The sequence below is a fragment of the Colossoma macropomum genome, unplaced genomic scaffold (genome assembly GCF_904425465.1).
Source record: "Colossoma macropomum unplaced genomic scaffold, Colossoma_macropomum, whole genome shotgun sequence".
Taxonomy (NCBI): domain Eukaryota; kingdom Metazoa; phylum Chordata; class Actinopteri; order Characiformes; family Serrasalmidae; genus Colossoma; species Colossoma macropomum.
The window spans coordinates 25023694-25048122 of record NW_023494784.1 but is presented as its reverse complement, the minus strand read 5'-3'; the positions used below and the strand labels follow the sequence as shown (position 1 = coordinate 25048122).

At 39.2% G+C, this 24429-nt stretch overlaps 2 protein-coding genes across 5 annotated transcripts in view; one reads left to right on the top strand and one right to left on the bottom strand.

The window, feature by feature from the left end:
* The window catches only part of dgkh (diacylglycerol kinase, eta), a 75407-nt gene extending 52932 nt beyond the window's left edge, over positions 1-22475 (bottom strand). For 2 of the 4 annotated variants that reach the window (XM_036565297.1, XM_036565331.1), the window contains exons 1-3: positions 22238-22475; positions 20778-20921; positions 2070-2180 (exon numbers count right to left, since the gene is read on the bottom strand). In XM_036565297.1, coding sequence (XP_036421190.1) covers positions 2070-2180; positions 20778-20921; positions 22238-22285 — 303 coding nt within the window. In that variant the 5' untranslated portion in view covers positions 22286-22475. Of the gene's footprint in view, positions 1-240; positions 388-2069; positions 2181-15346; positions 15390-20777; positions 20922-22237 lie in introns of those variants that run through there. The other 2 variants (XM_036565289.1, XM_036565314.1) reach the window with 2 other exon arrangements.
* A 1208-nt stretch (positions 22476-23683) lies between these two features.
* Positions 23684-24429, top strand: part of vwa8 (von Willebrand factor A domain containing 8) — a 98339-nt gene continuing 97593 nt past the window's right edge. Inside the window, exon 1 of the mRNA XM_036565268.1 lies at positions 23684-23971. Within this exon, the coding sequence (XP_036421161.1) occupies positions 23833-23971 (139 nt within the window). The 5' untranslated portion in view covers positions 23684-23832. The remainder of the gene's footprint in view (positions 23972-24429) is intronic.

The following is a 24429-nucleotide window of genomic DNA, read 5'->3' as shown; positions in this document are numbered from 1 at the left end:
TGATGACATGATGTTTCTGCAGCCGTATCGCAGCCATGGTGTTCTCAACCATTGCAGGGCTCACTTCCCACTTCAAGCTCAATGGGGAGAACAGGCATCTTTAATTAATGCCAGAGCGAACTGTCCAGCCAAATGAATGCAGCAAATGGCAGTCAGTGATATCTCAGGCATGAGGGTAAGATAGAGGTGGGCGTCCACTGCCAGAGAGGTGTGGCTCCTGCTGCTGCTGTTGTTGCTAACCCGAATCGCCACCAAACCTTCCTCGGATCCGCTGGCACCCAGAGAGGGCGGTGGGCGGCGTGCACCGGACCAGCAGACGGACAGCACCCTCCAGCACACGCGGCTACGCGAGACCCGGTACTGCCAGCGGGCCAGCACACCACCCGTCTGCCACAGGGCATCACACACACACGTACAAATACATGCATACACAGTGGTGTTAAAGTGGTGTCTACAAGGGTTTTTAGTTTATCCCTTATTCCTTTAAAACACTGAGTACCAGAATCAACTGTAATTCAATTTTATCTAACCATTTTTAAACCTCTTTTTTACTGTGCCTTTAAGACTGGTGTATGTAAATGATCTCTGTAAAACAAACTGTTATATTCAGACTGAATCACTCAGGATATAAACTTCAGCCACTCCTTTTGGGTGTCTGAATGCTTTGAAAAGGCTGCAAATACATACTCGCTTTGCAACAGCCAGAAACGTTCGTTCTCCCACAGTCTCTCTGCTATACACTGTCTGCAGTAATGACACTTTATCACTTCATTATGAGTGGACAGGCTAAATTGCTGAATGGGAAGTTATATGTAAATCATTTCACAGATGTGACATCACAAACATGATGAATTCAAAACTGTCTTTTTGTAGCTTACTTTTCGTACATAAACCGAATGGTACATTACGAAACAATAACAATTCTGAAATAATACATAGATTTTGTGAAAAGCAAGGGATTTTTTTATGAGCACTTTAAGAGCAATGCAGGAATGCACAGCATTCCTGCATGAGAAATCAGTGCACAGCAGGTTTCACCACCCAGCTACCCTACATTGCTCTTTACATCGTGGACAGCTCAGCAGTGGGCGAAGGACGCTATAGCTATAACTATTGTGTTATGTTGGTCAGTGTCCCACAATAGCATTAGGTGTGAGGTCTTAGTGTGTAACTATTAGGGGTACAAAAATGCATTGATGAATTGCAATATGTCAGTCTGAAGGTGGCAACTGATTATTACATTGATTTGGAATTTTATAAATCAATTATAGCTGAATATAATAACATTAAATTAAGTATGCACTCCCTTTTTGGTCAAAGGGCTCTTGAGTTGAACAACTTAGAGGAACTGTGTGATAAGGGAAGACACAGCTAAGCATTAAAAATGATCAACTTTTAAATTATGAGAAAATTGGGTTAAAATAATATAAATAATAATAAACTGTTTTCTTGTCTCTGTTTTACTACTGTGTAAATAGTTCCTCCAGTCACATTCTTAAACAAAACAAATCTTGGTGAAATTACAGATTGCATGGTGCGGCTGAACTGTTTCCTGAAGAACTGTAATGAAATCAAACCTTTCAATTATATTAAATTTACACTCTTAGTAGGGTATAGGGTAGGGTAACATCTTACGATACCAACACCATACAATACAGATACCTTGACTTCGATATCAGTTGATGCTTTATTAAGATACCTTCTTTTGAATTCCAAAGAGAAACTGGGTGTGGCTTAAACCAGAAATGAGTGTGAGGTACTGGAAGTAGGTATATTTATAGTCTGCAACTGATTACAGACAAATCCAGAAGTGCTTATGTTAAGGAAATGCATGTGGAATGTAACCTACACAGCCAATTACCAGTCTAGTTTTTGAAAAAGCATTCTTATAGGCTCCCTGACACTGATAAGACCGACTATGTAGGTACCAAAATTTGGTACTGAATGACACTGATTTTTCGAAATCAGGTAGTAATGAAACAATTTGGTTAGCACCATAAAAGTATTGGTACCTGGCTCTAATCGCTAATAAAGGTATAAGTAAGGGTATAAGTAAGCTATGACCTCACCTTGGCATCCTTGGCGTAGTAAAGCGTCCGGCCACGGAGTTTGAAGTAGCGTTTTTTCCAGCGCTGGAAAGAGCTGGTCTGTTTCAGGAGCAGGCCTTCCTTTACACTCGTCTATAGAGGAAGAGAAAAGCAGAACACAATCTGATGAGCACATTAACCTCTTCACAGCCAACACACTCCACACAGCATTATATGGGCTGACGTGGTGCACAAGAAGGGATCAGTGAAGAGGTGGAATCATTAGCATGCTGGAAACTAGTGGTGCACAATATGGACATAAAATGTAATCTTCAATAAAGCTGCTGGATGTTGAGAAGTGAGCATTTGTGATTAAAATAGTGAATTTCTGATGAGGTGTGCAACAAGAAAACATATTTTTTAATCTAACTATCCTCTCCTTTTTCTTTTAGGTACAAATACAAAATTACAAAAGTACCTTTCACTATCATGCAAAGTGCAAAATAAAAATAATGAAATACTAATAGCTGCTTACATCGCAACTAGGGACGCACTGACATCGGTACTGGTATCACTGGTATTCTGTAAAATAGGCTGTAGAGAGACTGAATTGTCCTACCTTGGACACCACCTGGTTTTAGTTTCAGTGCTCAGTGTCAACAGTGCTGCTCTGTTTCTTTATGCTCAGTACTCGGCACACAGCATGTTATATTAAATGAAATAGCTTTACTTGAAATTATTCACAGGCAGAGCTGTGCTTTCTGTAGGGGCTGTGTTCCATGTAGCATGGACGGAGCATTTTTGCACAGTGTGTGTATATAAATTGTAAGCTTTGTCCATACATGATGGTCTATTCAGATGTACAGTGTGAGTCACCAAAGAACACTAAAGAGTTCTAAAATCGCACGTCTAACTATAGACATTCAGCTACAGCTCAACCTGCCACGCGAAAGACTTCAGATGTAAAAATCCACAAGTGAGCTCTTCGGATGCTTTAGCCTCTGATGTGATTCCTGCTGTTGTGAGCTATGGAGACTGATGTTGAAAGAGAAAGATCAGGGTTCAAACCTATGGAACACACTTTGCCTACAGCTGTACAGAAGTGCCTTTCTGATGTGGAACAAAACCCACGCATCTCCACTGGTGCGCTACTCGATCCACAGTAACTAATATAGCATAGGTAGCTAATGCACTTAATCAAATCAGCTTGATTTTAATGATTTAACTGTTAAAGTACATTGCACTCATTTATACCGACAACTACTTAATTCTAAGTAAATTACTAAGCATGGTATCTGTATCGCGAATGCAAAAAAATATGTACTCCTACTCAGTCTGAAAAAATAGTATCAATGCATTCCTAATATAAACTGAATTTTCTGCATTTTAAGGCTGCTAAAAACAACTATGTACACACACACACACACACACACACACACATATATATATATATATATATATATATATATAAAATCATTCAGTCACTCTTGCACTGTGCGTTTGTTGTGCACACTCATCAGGCAATGTTAACTGACAAATGTCAGAGCTTGTCAAAGTAAATGTCACTTATAAATTGGTTATAAATTATAACAATCTGTAAATTATAAAATGGTTTACTCTGATCAAAGTGAGGTGCTTTGTTGTGTTTCATGCTCACTCTAACCAAAGAAGCGTTGCTTAACAAATGTCTGGTTTGTTAACCAAATGTCTCAAGAAGCACTGCCACCAAAATAATGCTTTTACTTCATAAGCTGACAGACGGAGTTAGATCTTTTTCGCTAGAAAGCATTCTAAGATAAAAATGATGTGTCCTTAAAACAAACCTTATACTCACAGATAACCATTACAAGCCTATTAATGTCCATGCACTAGAATAAAAATGCTTGTGCAGTATAAGAGTTGTAAAGCTGAATATGAAACTGCCAACAAGTTTAAATAAAGCAGAGGTTAAAAGTGAGGCCAGCTTCTGGAGCCATCCCATGGGGCCATGTGAGTGTCTGAGCCTTTGGACAGTGACCACGCCTCTGTATTTATCTCCAGGAAGCCTTGCCAAGATCAAGTGTGCTCCAACAACAATTTCACGCTTGAGAGTGAAGAGACAAGGCGAATGGCAGACAAGAAAGGAAGCCCATTACCCAAAAGATCCAGGCAATCTGAGCGGCACAAACACTTCTGTGCAAAGTGCTGCCGCATCCCAATCAACACACATGCAATCACCCTTAAGGACCTCAGAGGACTAGACTCAGTTCACAAAATCACAGTGCTGCAATGTTTAAAGACATACATTACCATACATTAGCTCAAAGAAGAGATGGATGCCCAATTATGGCTATCAGTGAAAACTAAAATAGCAATTCTCTACTCTCCTCACATGATAACAAAACCTGACCTGAAGCTAAAAGCCCCAAAACCACATTCAGAAGTTTTACAGAGATGGAAGCTGCTGTATTTTATCATTAAAAAATATTACAATATGTTTTTTAGTGTGTATATTATGGGTATCACAGCTTCCAGAAACTGAACAGATGCATGTTTCATAAAGTTTTGTTGATTCTCTAAGTAAATTTGTCAGTTAAAACATCCTGCACCATTAAATGTAACTTTTAAAGCACAATCTATTTATTTACTGAGTTTAATTAATTGGACTTAATAAAACATAAAATATAAAACGTGCTATATCTTTTGCACAAGCCACATTTTATGTCTTTTTTTCCAATATGTTCTCTGTAGAGAATGTGTAATTAGTTTCATTTAGAAAATCAACAAAATAGGTAATAGTTACCTTTTATTTTCGATTATTTGATGCTATTTACTTAAGCAGCTGATTTTGTTCATTTTAGAATTTAAATTTTTTTGGCCCATTGCAGAGCAAATAGTGTTATTTATGCTGCAACTTTGGCTAATAGAAAGCACTGGAAATGTACTAGTATGTTTTATGTGCTGGAAATATACTAGTCTGTTATATGTGTATAATCATCTGTCCAATGTCAATCATATTTTAACAATTATCTTCTGATACCGATATGATTCTGACATCTTTGAACACCCCTAGTATAGATCAATTATGGAGAGACAATAAACAAAACAACCAGTTTATATTAACTGCACAAACTGCAAAGTGACAAGCAGCTAATTCAAGTCAGCTTATTATACTGCTATATGGATGTTAAGTGTTTTTATAATAGTGTAATAAGCTGACTTGAATTAGCTGTTAATTAGAAGGAAAATTAAGTAAAAAGTCAGGATGGGCAAAATGGCAAAAATATCACAACAGTTAAAGATATTTTAACTTTCGTGCTATTTTGCCATTTTGCCCACCTTGACTTTTTACTTAATTCTCCTTTTTTAAGTGACACTACAAGAGCAAAGCATCTACCACTTACCACAACAAATGTAACCAATATTGTACAAAAGCAGGGGGTGTTGTTACAGGGCAGAGGTGAAGTAAGGCAGAGGCGGTTGTATAGACGGAGCTGACCTGAGGGGTCACAGTGTCAGCCAGTCGATTTTAGTAGAACTGTTCTGTCATTTCATATTATACCGGTCCCAACCAACAATAAACAAGCGCTACAGACCTCGAAGCAGTTGTGCTGCTTCCCGTCCATTCATCTACAAATATAGCAGGAACATGGAAGAGAGAAAAAAAAAACAGGAATCCACAGACTTATAGGGGAGGGAGGCTATTTATAGTAGAGGAAATATGCTCTCTGTGGGGAGAATTGCAAACAGAGGCGCAGGCTTCGATCTGACATCCTGGTGCACAGCTGTGTCAACTTAAACAGCAAGTCAGTCCACTGGCGCATTCACTGGCACTACACTGCCATTAAAGCCTTCTACTCCAATCTGCAGTAACACTGCTGAACTCTCGCCATCTTTAACAACACACCTCTTCACACTTTACTAAAATGACACTCAGTACAACTACAATAGTGAGGTTATACTGAGTTGAGCTTTGAAATTGCTGAGATTAGACATGCGCATTCTGACTCATTTCAGTATTTGAGCATCTGTGGGAGCTAATACACGGACATTCAGTAAACCAAGGAGAAATGAAAAAAACTTCAGTCAATATCAGCGTATCATAAAAAAATCTTTTCTCACTGTAATTAAGCTTTCCGCCAGTCCATTGGCACCAGATGGCACACGTTTGAAAAAAGTAATTTAGAAAAATAACTAACATAAGATGACTTTTCAATATCATATATTTTCTCTGTGATGCATCGTAACAAACATTGGAATAGTAAGGGTGCAATCATTTCAATACAGTATAGTAAAATAAAAACATGAACACTGAAAACAGTGTATTGAAATTGTAACCCGTATCACAAAGCAATCGTGAAAATTACTGTCTACAACCAAAACTAGGCATTTGTCTGCATCCTATCCGTCCTATCTATTCTTGTATATCACTTTTTGTTTTATCACTTTTTGCATGAGAATGTGCTACATTGCAATCTTTTGTTTTAAAATTTGTTTTTTTGAGTCAAACCAATGTGTATATAATTACAGTACTGTGCAAGAGTCAGAGATCAACTTTTCATTTATTTAATTTCCAGTACAAAATTGCCATTGATCATTTTTCAGTGTCAGAAAAAAAGCTGAAAATTACACAGAAGCCTCAACAACTAAATCTATATTTTTTTCAGTATTAAGTGTGGCCATCCTCTATTACAGCTTACAGTCTTTTTGGGACTTACTTTCGGTTTTCCAAAAGGATATTTTTCCACACATCCAAACTTCAGTCTTAGAAGCTGGTGTATTTTCTGCTTACTGTTACTCCACCTCTCAGATCTTTTTTGTCTATTTAAATTTTCTCAGTAACAGCTTCCTGACAGCTACACATCCTTTCAGACCCACAGTGTTGAGTTGTCTTCTCACAGTCCAAAGATGGATTTTTTTCAGATCTTTTTTGTTGGTCCACCAGTTATTGCACAGCTGTTAGGACTCTCATTTTCTCTACATATTTTATCCATTTTTTTAACTCCAGTTTTGGAACCTCCTGTTTTTTCACTTCTCCTTCAGCCATCTTTTAGATGCACAGAAAGAAATCTGAAGGCAGTTAAGGTGAGTTTGGGTAGTTGGGTAGTAGTTGTGAATGTTAGTGCCTGTTTGAAGGGGAGCAGAGTGTCAGCGACTCTTTGGGAACAGCTTTCGCTGGGGAGGACACAGCTGTAACTCGCTGGTTTAAAGACTGGAAAGATGGAAGAGTTAAAGTAGCAGTAGAGTGCACAAAAGAGAGGACAAGTTAAATACTGACAGATCTAATATTATAGGCTCTGTGTAATTTTCTGGTAAATATATGTTTCCTGCTATTTCCTCTCACTGAAAAGAGAATTATGTAATACTTACTGGCTATTTGACTGAAATTAGCAAAAAAGTGATCTCTGATTTTTGGACACCACTGTACATATCTGAGAAGCGAAGAATTGTTTTTTTTTTTTTGGGGGGGGGGATGTTCCAGTTTTCTCATATCCAGTTTCATTCACTAGTTAGGATTCACCCAATCATACAATACCACCAGTGCAAAGAAGGCAAAAGCAAATGCAAGCTTCCTTTGTCATGTGAAGGCAGCCAGCACATCTTTTCAAACTGCTGCTCAAGCAATGTTGTCGGACAGCTGAACGGACTTGGAGGAGAATGCTAAGCACCAGTTCTGTTACGTCAGCTAACAGATGCCTGCACTGGCTAGCAACACACGGAATAAAATGGGGAGAGGGAGGGCTATACTACCCACCCAGAGAGAGCAAGGCCAATTGTGCTGTCTTGGACTCCTGGCTACGAATGGCAACACTGGGGATACATCTCCTGGTGATAGGGCTTGGCTGTGCCACTCAGGAGCCCAGTAAAGACATTTTTAACACAGAAAATATTGAAAATCGAAAAATCAAAATGTCTGAATTGTTACGCCTCTACTAAATAACGATGTCAGTATTGAAATGGTTAACATAGCACTTATAATACTTTACACATAATGGAGCACACTTGAAAAAAGTCTCACTGCTTCAGGGTGGACTGATGTTTACTTTTGAGTTTAACACTCTCAATAAATAGCCCAAGCTACTTCTTCATTTTTACACTCAGCTTGATGGGTGGAGTGCTGTTCACATTGTGAAACACTACAGACATGCAGCTAAAGCGCCTAGCAAACTTCTGTGAATAAAGCAGTGGCTTAATGCAGTCCTGCTTAGAGTTCAGATTCAATCAGATGTTTACTTGCTCCAAATAAGAACATCTTGCCTTTATCAACTGCAATTTCGCAACCTAACGCCTTCAATAGATTAGGGTGATTGTAGCTTCCTTTTAAGGACTTTTACTGTGTTCCATGAAATAAACTTCAAAGAGATGGCGCAGAAGGCCTCAGACTGCCGACTAATGTCACACTCCCAACTAAGGTGCGGCTAAACATGCTAACACAAGCCAGAGGCATATTCAGAATTAGATCACCTGTAACTACACACCAAGGGTGTTCACTCATAAGCTGACGATTATTTTCTGTTCATGGCTAGCAGCCTAACGTTACTCTGTGAAAGAGGTCAGGAAATGCCATAGCAGATGGATGAGAGGTGCAATCACTGGGCAATTTGCCTAAATCCAATTTCAGCACTAAATAACAGAGGCTTCATGAAGGCTGTATGACTACACTCTTCACTCTCTCTCTGCTACGTGCTCCTAGCAGCATAGCAGCTAGAGGACATACCAGAGCAATGGGAAAATGCTGTGGCTAAAAATGAAGAGAACTGACAATATGAGCCAAAGCTGTGTTTTACTGACTAATATGATTGTCAGCTTTCAATTGTGACACTTCTTAAACTCTTAAAAAACAACAAAAACTCAGAGTCCTAAATCTGTCATATTAATACTGGTTATTTTATTCAGTAAAAACGTATAGTGCTGACTGAAATATAATATAACTCCAGAAGGTACTTTTTAAATGCTTTATTGAATATTTCAAGCATTATCGGAACAACAAGAAGCTACATGCTTACATATTGAAATGATCTATTTATATTAATTTCCTGTTAAGTTAGGAAACAGCGTTTGAAGCAGGAGGCATTCTGAATACTTTAATTCTAACAGCATGATGTTATAATCAAACTAATAATTGTCCAGGTATCTTCAGCTCTGTTCATCATTCTGGACACAGGTCATTTTTTTCATTTTTTTACAGCTTCTAAATTCCAAACTATTTGATAGGTGTGAAGTTGTGGAGTGCTATTATCATATTAGAATTGGGGTTTTTTTCATGTGATTCCAAACTAAAGGTTAGGGTTTGATACATTTTAGAAGCTTTTGTTATACTAACTTTTGTGCTCAGAGCCAACAGTTTAGGCTTTATTGCTGTAATATAATTAAACAGGTGGTGACTCATATTGGGTTTCCCAGTGGAAGATCTAAGGTTTTGCCCTGTCATCAGGAGATTGTTATTGAGTTCAAATCCCTGCGAGTCACTAATTATTAGTGATATTTTTGATGATCAAATCACAAGTCATCAATATTGGCTGATTTTCTATATACCCTCTAGACCATCAATTTGTGATATTTCATGTGTTAATGTCCTAATTCTAGATCTCTAATTATAAATTATAAAGACTGGTTTGGCTATATACAAACCAGATATATAAAACATAACTTTTTCAAAGCCACATCAGAAATTCATACTTTTTTTAAGCAAATTCAGAAACACGCGCAGTCATTTGAGCTTGACTGCATAGCACAAGATCCTCCCCTTTCTCCAACCACTTTACTCTGATAGGATGTAACCAAATGTCCAGTTTTAACACAAAAAAAACCCATCAATTTTGGTTTCCCAGTGGCAATAAAGGTTTCGCCATTATTGTCAGGGGGATGCGAGTTCAAATCCTGGTGTTGCTATTATTATATTGTTAATATCGGCTGAGGTTATAACCCTCTATATTTACAAATATGATTTAAATCCCCCCAAAAAATTGGTCTTCACTCTGGCATACTAGCCAAACACAAGGGTCTTAACAGAGCACTAGAATCAAAGCAGTACTCTGTATTATCAGACACCCTGACATCAGATATCAGAATCAATCCCATCCTTTTTACTCTGATGGGATGCACCCACATGCCTAGTTTTGACATGAAAAGTCAAATACAAGACCCTAACAAGAGGCTGAGGATTGCATCAGTGATACAGTGTTAAATTTCTACACATTCGTTTCTTCAATTTTTCAAACTGCATTTTCTGTATTAAAATTATTGCGTCCTTACTGCATGTTATTATTGCTACTCTTGCATTTTAAAGTACTTTGACAACACAAAGCCAATGATGTTTTCAAACGGTTAAAGGAGAAACATTAATGGTCTACTTCAATGCTCCATTTATTTGTTCGTTTTTGGTCTCCATAGTTCCTTTCCTTGTCTTCAGTTTTCTTCCTGTTGCCAAGTAGGACAAGAATCAATCTATTAATAGAGTGTTTCTTCACTAAACTGTGAGAGGGAGAACAGCACTGAGCCAGACACAACTGAGTAACCCCACTGTGCCATACTGTACACACACACACACACACACACCCACACACACACACAGCCCTCAGTAACTCTACCACAGCACAGTGTGTAACTCCACACCTCAATCCTAGTGACACTGACACACAAAAACACCACACACACGCACACACAATAGACAAAGGCGGCAACGAGGGCAGCAGCTGTGTTGAGGGGATAAGAGCACAAAGCAGGAGTTCCTAAGAAAGTGAATGAAGAAAACAGGCCTTCATCCTGTCCCTGAGGATATCCAGCCTCAGTATCTCACTCGCTGGCACACGCCTGCAGTGCCTCCACCATCTACCCACCCACACACACATACACAGGATGTGCCAAGCACCCATATGGGTGATTTAACGCAGTGAATCCAACTCCTAGATCATTTCATAGTACATCCATGTACAAGGTGCACATGCTTATCTGAACTGAAATTCCAAAAAAAAAAAAAAAGACCAATAGAAGTCTCAACCTCTGCGTGTTATATAAGTGGAATCAGTCAAATAGTTAATTTATGACTCTTTATCCAATGTTTAGAGAACGTAAGTATTTTGTTAATATTAGGAAAAAAAGGCTGTATTTTAAGAAGGACAGCAGGTGATTCCTGAAACTCCTCAGAAATACTGTGTCCCATGTCGGACTACTATCTGGCATTGTGTCCTTATTTCGGCAGCACACTGACAGTGTTCCTCAGTTAAAGGAGCTCATTTCAGAACTCACTTCATAGCCTTTTCAACTGAAGGACTGTGTTTGGACTAGACTGATGAGAAGAACACTTTGCCCTTCTGGCATGCTGTGTTATCCTTGACTTTAAAAGATATGTTCTCTTCAGATGTAGTGACATGTTTTTGCTTCACCCTCACCTGTAGGATAATACAAGGCCAGATACATGTCCATACTCACTCATCCTCATGGTCTCAAAGCCTAGACATGCAAGCTCATTAACTAAAAATTCAGACAGATAGCTAAGAACATTCTGAGCTGTCTTCACTACTTCATTTACTGTGTATAGGTTTCCTGAAGATATAATGAAAGTGTAATCTGAGGTATCAATGAATGAAGGTCATTTATCATCGCCACAGCGATGATCTTTGGGTTTGGGTGTCTGTTTTGTTTTTCTAAGTAAAAATAAGTATACATTGTCTACGGAGACATACTGGAAAACATTTTATGTTAAATGTTGTTGCTGAAAAAGTTACAGCATTTTTTTTTGTTCCAAATAAGAAGAAATCGTGCACTAAAATTTCATGAAAAAATATTTAAGCTTATTCTTGTTGAGGATGTACTACTTGTTTTCACTTAGAAAATCAATAAAACTTTAAAAGGGGGTATTGAAACTTTCGCATAAGACAAAGATATTTGTATAGACCACAAAGATCCCAAAAAAGCCCTGGTGGATACATTTCGGCAGCAAAGAATCCTACTGCACTGTTTGACTGGTAACAGACATGGCAAAAGTACGAATGATACAGTAAAAGTATAATATGGTAAATGTGATGTGCAATTACCTTGTTTTATTCAAATTTACCGTAAATCACACTGAGATGCAATTTTATGAATGTATTTTTATTATTATTATTATTAGTAGTAGTAGTAGTAGTAGTACTACTAGTATTGGCATTCCCAGACATTTTCATGAGAAATCATAAAATTATATTATACATTTGTTCATATAATCATTTTTCCTAACTAAACAAAATGCTGTGAAAATATCATGAGCTAGTGTTGGCCAATTTGGCTGAGCCCTAAATGGACGTGGACCACGCAGGGTATATATAAAATGAAAAAGATCTAGCGCATGTTGGCTGGTGATTGGTCCTGTAAATAAGTCTGCTTTTGAGCACTGTGGTGACTGTGGCTTTATATCTGGAATATTGGGCTTGTGGGGGGTTCTGTGGCAAAGACACCATACAAACTGCTGTGCCAGGGAGTTGAAACGATGCAGCTTTTCTCTGTTGGTAATTACCCACAGGCTACTACTAATGGCCAGTACATCAAACTCCCCCACTAAGCGTTCCAGCCACTCTGAAGACATAGCAAACTACTGCTGCCACAAATGGCTTTGGGTCTAATTGGAAGCTAGCTCCAGGATTGCCAATTCCCAAGAACCGTTTGCTCTAAAGCAAGCCAAAGATTTTGAAACAAGATCTAGCGCTTTCATGTTTGGGTCAATACTGAATTCAGAAAACAGATTTTGTGGTTAGAAACCAGACTAAACACGCATGGATAATTCACTGGTCTTCCTAAGCTCATTTGAAGGCAGTAAGTGCTCTAAAAAGGCAGTTTGTGCTAAGACAAGACTCTAACCAATGGCATGATCTACATCTCAGTGGTGACAGATGGTTCTGCTTTAAGCTTGTGAAAGCCAGATGTATTTTAGGAATGATATGCAAAATTACCCAAAAAATATCTTGCCCTATAAATCTCAAAGTCTACTGTGGTCCACTTTGGAGTAAGTTAACTCTGTGCTTTGATGGTGATGAACTTACATCTGCAGAGGCACATGTTCACACATTCTCACCACAAAACAGAGAAAACTCACGACTCTCTTATTTCATGACAGGCTAGTGAATAAAAAAATTACATAGGGACACATTTCCACCCTAGTGATAACTTTTCTTGCTTTGTGTTAGTAAGCATGATCAGAGCCCCACATTAACACAAACACTCTTCTCCAGCCCTGCAAGTTAAAAATACCACTTCCAGTGAAACTTTTCTGCATGGTTTAAACTGGTCCAGCAATTACACCTTGTCAAATGTTGGCACATAATTTTCCCATCTCCAACGACACAGAGCCATTGTGTACAGCGTGAAGCAGCGCACAAGGTAACAATTACACTGGTCAGGACGCTCAGGCGTGGGGAGGAGAAACAAATGACAGCCACTGAAACACTGCTATACAGTCAGCAGGGGAGGGAGGGGGAGGAGAACAGCCGTTAAAAACGCTTAACAAAAAAGCCAGCTCTGTCCAGTCACCCCTGCCCGACATACACACTCAGTATATACATACAGTACAGTCTTGTTCCATTTATACAGACATGGTGCCATCAAATACCAACAGTCATGTCACAACCATCCATAGATTCCCCTCTACACTGGAAGACTGTATAGATGGCATTTAAGGCCAGTAGGTTATGAGGGTTTGACAAGGTCACTCAACTCAGAAGACAAATCAGTCAGTCAATTATTGCAAAACGAAGTCATGTGAGGCAGGAAATACATCAACCAGGCCCAATTACGATGAAATGAAAATTACATAATGAGGAAAAAATACTGACCGTCTTCAGCCTCCAAGAGCAATTTACTCTGTAATGCTTCACTTACAGAGCCCTTGTGAAAGAGGAAGGAATAGCATTTCATTGGAGTAGCTTTGTCTAATCGTGTGTCTCCGACAATACTCCAGTAAACGACACTCTGGTTGCAGGGGTGCCTGGATGGCTTCCAGTTTTCAACTCCCTATGTTATCAACAAAGCTGATCTGTACAATCCCCTCCATAAACCACATATAGCCTATAGTGTATGGGATCATGAGACATCAGCATTTTCACTAGGAAGACAAATCAATATTTGCCACTAATCTCATGTTTTCTGACGTAAATCATATGCAACACAGAGTAGAAGTTGGCAATATGATGACATTTTATCATTATTGTGATAAATATTGTTATTATGACAGACAATAATGAGGATATCCTAAGGATATCATTTGTATTTAAAGAACATTGACCAACTGCATGTTTCATTAAAAAGTGAACATAATCAGGCCACTTTATTTGATTTTAATACAGTGCAGTATATAAAATGTTGAATAGAAACCCTCAGAACAAAACATTGTATCTCCATTTTTACAGGTTTTGTTTCACAATTTGAAAATTCCACGACAAATAGACAGAACAAAAATCAATACTCACCCAAGACTTCATAGTCTAAGTGGTTTAGGACCCAGCAGACTTACTGTGAGCTATAAAACTGAATAAAACATCACTGTATAGATAAACCTGGTGGGCAGCCACTTCAGACAGCAGGTGTTGAGCCTTAATTCAACTTCCCAATGTGTGCACGCACATTACACAGGGACAACAGAAATCACAACAGTAAACTAGTATCCATACACCTGCATAATCTGTGTGTACACATGGGGAGCCAGATTGTATGGGGGAGTCAGGCTACAGGTGGAGTTTTGTTCATTTTTAAAGCTCACTGAAAGTCATACTGTGTCCAAAACCACACTGACAAGCCTGAACGGCCTTAATGAAAAACTGGATGCAGTTTGAGAGCAATTTTTTGTTTATGAAAAAGATTTGGGTGACTATTGACTTGTAGTGTTTGTTAGCAATGTTAGCCTTGTAGCTCCAGGACTAAACTAAAGAAGCTAAATGTATACACCAAACATGTCTTGGCTGATTGGCTACATCTGGGTGAGTGGAAAACTGTGTAAGTTTATTTTTTCACCAAACCATTCCTTTAATTAGTGCTGTACTGACTCTGATTGTCAGTTGTCAACTGAGTATTGTGAAATATGATCCTCAGTTCTCAAACTTAAATAAACAGCAGAAACTCACAAAGTCTACAATAATATAAATATTGTAGTGCAGGAGGGGCTTCCCAGAATTCAGTGTGGTTTTCTTTTCTGTTAATCACCACTTATTTTTCTCATTTGTCATCAGTTCTTGTCAAAAGATTTTCTTGTGTTGTCATGTGTTAGTCTCATGCTAAGGGTTAGGTCTGGACACGCTGCTTTTGTTATTTTAACCACGGTGGTGTTTTGTGGTCAAATTTACCAGTTCAAACACAAATGGAAAATGACTCACCTTAGCAGTCTGTGTCAAGATGGGCAAGATACTAATAGACTCTCAAAAAGGAAACACACACACACACACACACACACACACACACACACACACCATTTTAACCGCTTATCCTTCTGGGTCGCAGGGGGTGCTGGAGCCTATCCCAGCTGTCATTGGGCAGAAGGCTCAAAAAGTAAACAGCATTCTTCATTTTCTATGCTTTACCAGTTTTGCTAAACCAATAAATTTGCAGGACCTCAATATCTGAGCATATTATTGACCAACTGATATATCAGTCAAACCCAAGTATACACTCCATGCCTGTGGCACTTCCAGTATCTAAACAGCAGTACATCCCATTCACGAATTAGAGCACAGGACACATGGACTCGTCCCCACAGAGCACATCTTCCTAACTTAATAACAGGACCTGTCATGACTTGACTGCAGTTCTTTCTCCATTTAATGCTCTCTTTCCTTCCTTCTTTTGTCATTTTAATGGGAAAATGATCCAGGCAAAGGTTCAAGCAGAGTAAAAGTAAACCTTGTCTGATATTTCACAGAGTTATCATTTCAATCTGTCTACAGCTTCCTGTTTCATTTGTTTCATTCTCCTACTCAACATTAATGTGATTTGTGATCAATGAGATTGTGATAGGCTGTGTGGGCTATTGTCTACCCTGGCATCACTGAGTCCTAAACACAATATCTGCTCTGTGCACTCTAAGTTCTAATTGCACTATCAAATTCTCTCATTCTACGCTTAATCACATCACTGCAGATAAAGCAGGGGGACAACAGGGTAACCCAAGACTTTCGGTGCATTAACAGTACAGGGGGCTGGTATTCATTAGGAACTCAGACAGTCACGCTGTTTGCTTAAGTCAATTTCATAAGATTACACAAACTTATTCACATCCTCAATTTAAAGGTAAAGTGCAAGGCAAGCATTCCTTGTGGGTCTTTATTAGTACTTATTATTTATATTTAAAAGCAGTTAAAGCAGATAGTGTAAGTATTGTCATTCATGTATTCTGCCCTGAGCAAGAGGTGGTGGAACAGAGGTCTCTAATTCACTTTAGCCCAATTTAGTTTAGTGCAACTGATGCACCTGAAGCTTCCCAGTGAAATATATCGTTGACATATTCCATAAAACAAATTGGCTATATTGCAATCTATTACAACACACCATATGGGTTCCATGCACTGGAGGTGTCAGCTCTTGATCTACAGTACTGTGCAATAGTCACAAACCATCTTTCATTTACTTAATTTCCAGTAAAAACAGCCATTACGTACAAGTTGTTTATTTTCAGCATCAAGAAACAGACATTGTTAACTTCCTATGATCACATAAGCCTGTATTTGTTTACATATGTTTGCTTTTTATACATATATGGGGTGGGGGGTCCTTCCTTTACTTTTCTCAATAAAAAATTGATCACAAAAAAGTCTCAAGAACTAAATATAACATCAACATTTTTCACTATTTAACATGTTCACTGTTTGCCTATTTTTTATTACAGCTTCTATTCGACAGACTTGCTTTTGTTTTTTCAAAAAAATCTGCAAAGTTTCTCCAGACTACAGTCTTAGAGGTTGGTTATATGTCAGTCGTTGTTCTGAGAAACATAAGCAGCTTCTTTTGATTTGATGTTGATTTTTCTGTTTGATTTGTCTTTTTTCTTTTTTGTCTATTTTGTTTTTTCAGCAACAGCTTCCATAGTGGGAGGATGGACAGGAAAATCTGTGGATTTGTTCAGATTTGAAGCAAGACTGGAGCTTGATTTTCTCCTCTCTCTCAAAAATGAAAGCTTTAATTACTGTTTATCTGATGGTGATGCTAACAGTTTTGGTGGTCTACCAGGTCTTGCATGTTTGTTAGGAGTCACTTTTTCTCTATATCTTTTAACAATTTTTTGAACTGCAATTTTGGAATCTCCTGTTTTTTTCTTATTTTCCTTTGACCTCTCCTTTCCTTATGCAAATGCAGATTATATTACATCTAATATCCTTAGAATATCTCCTGAAAAATGAATAACTTCTACTTAATGACCAATTTGACTGGAAAGTAAATAAATGGGTGGTCTGTGATTTTTGCACAGTACTGGCTAGTATGTGTGTGGAAACAAAAAGTCTGAAGCTCCATAGTTGTTAAACTTTCTGTCTTTGCTCAAACCCTTTGCAGACGCTCACCAAATGATCAAAGAGCTCAGAGCAGGAGTGCTGCAAAGAAGACCTTAAACTGTCCTCCCAGCTACAACTGGCCTCAATCAGGTGAGAGAAAAGCACTATGTCTGCAGTGTAATGTGAGAATTGCTACACTGCTAAAAAGAGGAAGGTTTGACCCTATAATATCTTTTGCTATATCATTGGCATAAAGGGGTGGTTTCTGAATATGGATTATGTCCATCAATGCATTAAATTGTAATTCCTGTGGTAACTGCCCACTGATCATCTTATTTTCATTTATGGTTATGATTAATCTTGGTTTAGTTAGCCAGCTTAAAGGCTAAAGGTTGCATTTACAGTGGTTGCTGGAAAATGCCTGAAGTCACAAACGATGTACAACGTTGGTCTCTGTGAATAATTTACCTATAGGAATGATCAAAGTCACTAGTACATTAGTACACCTGAAAAATGTATTTCATTGCCTAACTGAGAGAAATACCAAGAACTGGGCTATAAAACTAATACATGCCACTCACCCCATGCTATGTATAGCACACTGTCTCAAGTTTGTAGAAAACCTGTAAACTGGCTTCACAAATAGACAGACTGTTGCGTGGGAAACCTACTGAATAAACAGAGTGGTGTTGCTACGGAAACTAAATCTACAAATCACGAGACAAAAAAAAGGAATGGAACAGCCTTTTTCTTTATTTCGTTTGTTTTGTCTTCACGTTTGATATAAACTTCTAAGGCTTGTTTACTCCAGTTTAACCGTTACTGAAAGTGACTGAGCCTCTCTGTAACAGTGCTGCTCCCAGCTTTCTGCTCCTACACATTAGGCTGATGAAGATATACCTGGTGGTTGCCATGGCATCAGCAAATCAGGGTGAAAAACTGTCATTGCACCCCCGCAGTAAGAGATCCATAGCATCTGGACAGCTGTTTGCGTGTGCGTATGTGTGTGCGTGTCGGTGGCCGAGGCACAGGCAGGAAGCCACAGACAGTCTCTATGATGAGCCAAGTTGAGCAAACAATGAGGTGGAACAGCACTCAGAGGCTGCGTGCTCCATTACCGCTAATCTGCACACATCACAGCCCAGTGCGCAGCCTACCAGCCTCCAGAGAAGTCCAGTTAAAACACAGGAGAACAGAGAATCTACTATGAAAATGTTGTTTTCTCTCATTCTTCTTCAATTTCTCATTCTTCTTCTCTAAGACAAGGACACGTACAACAAGCCGTTCTCCTTCACTGCACTTAATGATTATCTCGTACTTTCTCAATTTTTAGGTGCATGCACTTTTATATGCAAGCTCTGTCACCCTCTTGTATGTGTAAACTCATATACTAGCCATACATACTGCGGCACTGGGCCTTGTGTGTGTGTGCATCCCGGAGTGAGGATGCAGATGGCCTGGTTAGGATTCTTGACAGGGCCGAGAGCGAGCCGCTCTCTCTAACGTTATCACAGCAAAGGAAGTCGCTTTTCATGGCACATTGCTGATGACTCCAGAATTCAGCAATGTCTCTGAATGTTCCAGCGTGGTGAGTGGTGAAAAGCATTATAACATCAAAAACTTATGCTGTCTAGAAAAACTAGAAACATGAACTCGAAAAAGCAGCAAACATGTCCTTTGATGGAAGTGACCTAAAAAAAAATGAGCCAAGCATTTGTGTCTACTAACGTCTTGCTACGGGAAGTTAGGAATGGTCTCTTAAAGCTCTCTTGAAGGTGCACAAGGCCATATAAAAGGAAATCTTATCAGATGGCATGTAAAGGTTTACGCAATGTCCAAAGAGCATAGTGCCATACTATTTTTTGTGCCTTGGTGCAGCATTGTTTACACCAGTGACACTTTTCTGTTTACAGTTCAAATACAGAAATGTTTAAAGAAAGGCTTTTAAATTTAGGAAGCTATAAATGGTATAAGCAGTTGCTTAGGGCCCCCAAGAATGCAGCAGCTAGAATGTAGATATGTACTTATTTATTCATTCCTGCTATTATGTTGTATTCTGTTTTATTGTCTTTATTTTTCCCGTATCTTTTTCCAAATCAGGATTAATGGAGCCTTAATTCTTTTTCACTCATATATGCAAATTATTATGATCACTATGTCGTGGGCCCCCAAAAGTTCAGAACGATCCTGGCTGAAAAGACATTTTGAAGTGACTCTCACGTTCTTGTTAGCATTTTAAAGAGTCCCTATTTACCCATCTGGTGTGGTTTAAACAGGCTCTTAATTAACATGTCAAAAGATAGGCCTTCCCGGCATCAGTTCGCGATCCAAAGCAGCAAGCCTCTAAATATAGCCTTCTTAAATAATGCAGCGAGGCTGGAGAGCAGCAGTCAATAATTGAGGGGACCTCATCCTGGTCAAAAAAGGAACTTTTTTATGGGGCACAGTTCAAGTGCACACACTAGTTTTGACTAATTTCACCTAATTGATATTGCGAGGTGGGATCAAGTATTTAATTTCCTCGAGTGACTGATAGCACTGGAGCAATTAAATGAGCTCTGGGAGAACTTAGAGGTCAGTAAAAGCAGGCTGCACGTCCAGCAAGGGAACTTTTTCCACTTGTACTTTTTTGACTCGTCTAAAGAGAAGATTTAGTGTAGGTGTGATCACTAAAGCAGAGCATAATTTATAACCTGCTGCAAGGCTGAATAAGCCAGGTTTGAAGAGTTATGATGATGCGTGCACAACAGCATAGATTCAGATGGGACTTTGTGTTACATGGTTATGCACAACACGTAGTGTGTCTTAGGTTCTGAATGAAAAATACATTTCCCACTAAACATTACTTAATTTAACTTGCCTACTTGCATATATCCACTAGTTAGAATCAGTTGAAATAAAAGTTAAATAAACAAGAGCTCTCTATTCCCTGATATCTTATAATACCTCAGCGCTACCTAACACAAAATCCTCCATTTCAACAAGTGGCCAAGCAACAGCAACAGGTCTGAAACCTTTCGAAGTGGGAGGCCTTCGCGTTTACCAACACAACATGAAGTGAATGGCGAAACGGTGTTGATCAAAAAGAGAAGGCAAATCGTTTGTTTTTTGTGTCGTTCTGCTCTGCCAGCCGGATCCATTAATGCCATATAAGCCATAAGCTAACACAACCTGTGGATGCTCGCCATACAGAACCAGCGTCGTGTCTCAACTCGTCACAAAGCCGAATGGAGAACCGTCGCTTTAGGCTACTGCACAGATGCAAATGTCAAAACCTTGTCAGAGAAAAAAATGCATACTAGACCGTTAGTTTGGGGTTCCTTACCTTGCTTCGGATCTGCCCAGAGGTGGAGACTTTCCTGATGAGTTTCTGCGGCCCCTCTTGCTCTCCCTCGCTGTCGGAGGACTCGTCCACCGGCCCTGCTCCCCCGACGGCTCCCGGCGGCGCTGCGGCTCCTCTGGGCTCCTGCTGAGGGAGAGAGGAGGCACGGAGCTCCGCGTTAGCTCCGCCGAGTGCCGCTCCCTTCCTCTCCGCCAGGCGGGAGCTGCTGCACAGCGGCTGGAAGGAGCCTCTCTTCGCCGTCATCTGCCTCCCTCTCTCTCACACACTAGCTTTTCACTGCCCTCCAAAGCGCAGGCGAGCAGCCTTTAACTCACTCCGCCACCCTCAAACGAGCACATGGACGGCTACCGTGTCCGAGCAGTGATCATTTTCCCTCAACACTACACTTACACTGCTCTCCCGCTCTCTGAAGGCTGTGTATAACCCACAGGCTCAGCCTACATGGAGTCAGAGAGGAAATCTCTGTAGCAGACCCTAGCGGTGGCTGAGCTCTGAGGAAACTCCAACTGCTGCCAGGACTGCAACACATGTCCCTCTGTCGTACGGCTGCACGCCTGTAGGACAACTTTGAGACAGGCTCCATACGCTCAACAGACTCAGCACCATCCAAAACCAATTACAGCGGGCTGACACTTCTGCTGTCCCGCATCCAGGCCTGCGCGACACGGCTCTTCCAAAGAAATCTGGACGAAATAGGGGCCAGCTCAAAAGTATTATTTAGTATTTAATATTATTTAATTCTAACTGGTGACCCTATACAGCGCTCTGACAATCCTCTACCGGTTTCTAATGTCCTATTTAATTAATTAGGCTTAAGTGAGGCTAAATCATTGTTCATTTTCAAAGATAAACTGAGTCTGACTAGACCTGCAAATCAAATGGATTTACTCACATTGAAGAGGATTTCTGACATTTTAAAAATAATCCCATTTTCTTTATTTCTTTCATTCTTTAATTATTCCTCGCTTCATCTTTCTTTCTTTCTTTCTTTCTTTCTTTCTTTCAGGCATTATGCTGTTGTATATCCATTATGCTGAAACAGTGCTAATAGTGCTAACTCTTTGACTGTAATCTGATTTATCAGTTCAACAGTCCCGTGTGGCAGTCAACCCTTAAACGGTAAACTCCAGCCTGTAGCGTTTAATTTCACTAAACCTTTTATATTAAAACAGATATCCTCCAGCAGGCTAAATGTGGCCAAAAAGAGACCGATAAACTCGTATTTCTGAATCTCATACTCCACAACGAACTCAACAAAAACAGGAAAGAAAAAATCCTTCTCGGTTTCTATAGCAGCGACATTAGCGCCATGCTAAAACTGGACAACATTCTCGACTATTAGACCTTCTTTAAACCTCTGACTGATCACTCACTGCTCTCCGACTCGTAGCAAAAGAACAGTTTTTACTTCTTCTCCGAGTAGGAAATGTACGGATACTCACCAGCTCTTCCCACACAGGGCTGCGGGTGTACTGGCACTCATCTTCCATAGTCTAATCCCTCTCTGCCCTCCTGCCTCCAAGGACGCGCAGTCAACTACACACGATTTTCACCAAAAGTCAAGCCGCCTTTGTGATCGAGTAGCCGGGCATATGGGTGGATTCTTCAACTGGCTGTTGTTATTACGCCTTCCACACTCCTCCACTTATCACCTCCCTCCTCCTCCTCCTCCTCCTCCTCTGCCAGGGGCTTCCAAGGGCTGAGCCTCCTGGCCACGTGATAAATGTCAAGCCGTAAAAGGAGCTGCAGTGATCTCCATGAGCTCATCAGATCTGCCGGGCTGCTCGGCTGAAATGCTTGGACCCCTTTAATGAAAAGTACAGTGGTGTTTAAAGCGGTTATGTAGTATTACAGTGTGGTGAGCGCGCTTCCTATGACACTGGAGGAAGAGGCATGAATTACCACCTTTACAGGCTGCAGAAATTACTTGATGAAACACAGGGGAACTATAATGGGTTTGACAGCTTTAATTATTATTTCGCACAAAAAGAGAAAAAAAATTAAATATCCGTTCATGAAAGGATAATAAATCTTTCGTAAACCCACAGGCATCTTCTAGGAATTGCCTTCAGCTTAAAAATACTTATATGCATAAATAGTGATGTACTAAAATTCACTATCCCAGGTTAAAACCAGATTTTGCCTTAACATTGACTAGAAAGCATTTTCAGGAATTGCAAGTTTTTACATACATTTATTAGTATTACACACACACACACACACACACACACACACACACACATATATATATATACATATATATATATATATATATATATATATAGGATTTTAGAAAAAAATTGTAATTGTTTAGAAATAGACAAAAAATGCAAACTACTACTACTACTATTACTACTTCTACTTCTATTACTACTGCTATTACTACTACTACTAATAATAATTAATAATAATTAATCATTTAAATAAAGTAATAACTTTCAACAACGTAATTACACATAACATTATTATTATAATGGTTCTAATTATTTTTGTGTTACTATTTATTATTATTGTTGTTAATGTTGTTCTTTTTGTTGCTTTACAAAATAAATAAAAAGCGAAGAATAATTAATATAATAATAATAATAATAATAATAATAATAATAATAATAAGCATCATCACCGTCATCATCATCAGAAGAAGAAAAGATATCAGTAACCTTATCATTATTATTGTTATTTTCTGATGTTCTTATAGTGTACTAGTTCATGTAGTTGTTATGTAGTTCTTGTCGTTTATTCTTTAATTATTATTCCTGTTGTTGTTGTTGTTGTAATAGACACTTTAGTCATCTTTCTTTTTCTGTTTTCAAAATTCTGAAACTGTTTAGCTTTCAAAAGCCTTTGTTTCTCTTGGAACTAGATATCGAAACGTGTCGCGTTCCGTACGGACAGATTATGCGACGGACGAGTTCTGTTCTGCAACTATTTTCTTCCTCCCTGTCGGCGTCCAGTGAGTGAACATGGAAGAACCCAAACAATAGTGATATTTACACTCCGTTAACCGTTTAAAGAACGGTTCTTAAAGAACATCAATATGCATGCGCGTATCTTATTCAAAGGTACAGTCGCAGCTGTGGCTGCGAGGAGAATCCGTAATATTCTGGGGCCTGTCGCGGCAAAAGAGGGCTGGAAATACAGCGCACGAGAGGTCAAACTACTGAACACAGCTTCAGGTCAGTGAACTTACACTGCTGAAAAATCAGTTACAGCTCATTTGTCCTGCTAAAACAATTATATCTTAGTTGTGCCGCTAGAAAATCAGTTACAGCTCAGTCATTAGTAACAGCTTAGTTATACTGCTAAAAAATCAGCTATAGCTCAGTTATGCTGCTGAAAATTCAGTTACAACTTAGTTATACTGCTAAAAAATCAGTTATGTCTAAGTTATACTGCTAAAAATATCAGTTACAGCTCAGTTACACTGCTGAAAATTCAGCTACAGCTTAGTTATGCTGCTGAAAATCCAGCTTCAGCTCAATTACACTGCTGAAAGTTCAGCTTCAGCTTAATCGTCCTGCTGAAGATTCAGCTTTACTCTCAACCAACTAGACCAAACATACTCTGACAGCTCCAGACTCCATGGCTCTTTGTCAAGCTTATCTGCGTTTATTTAGCCAGACTACACCCCCCC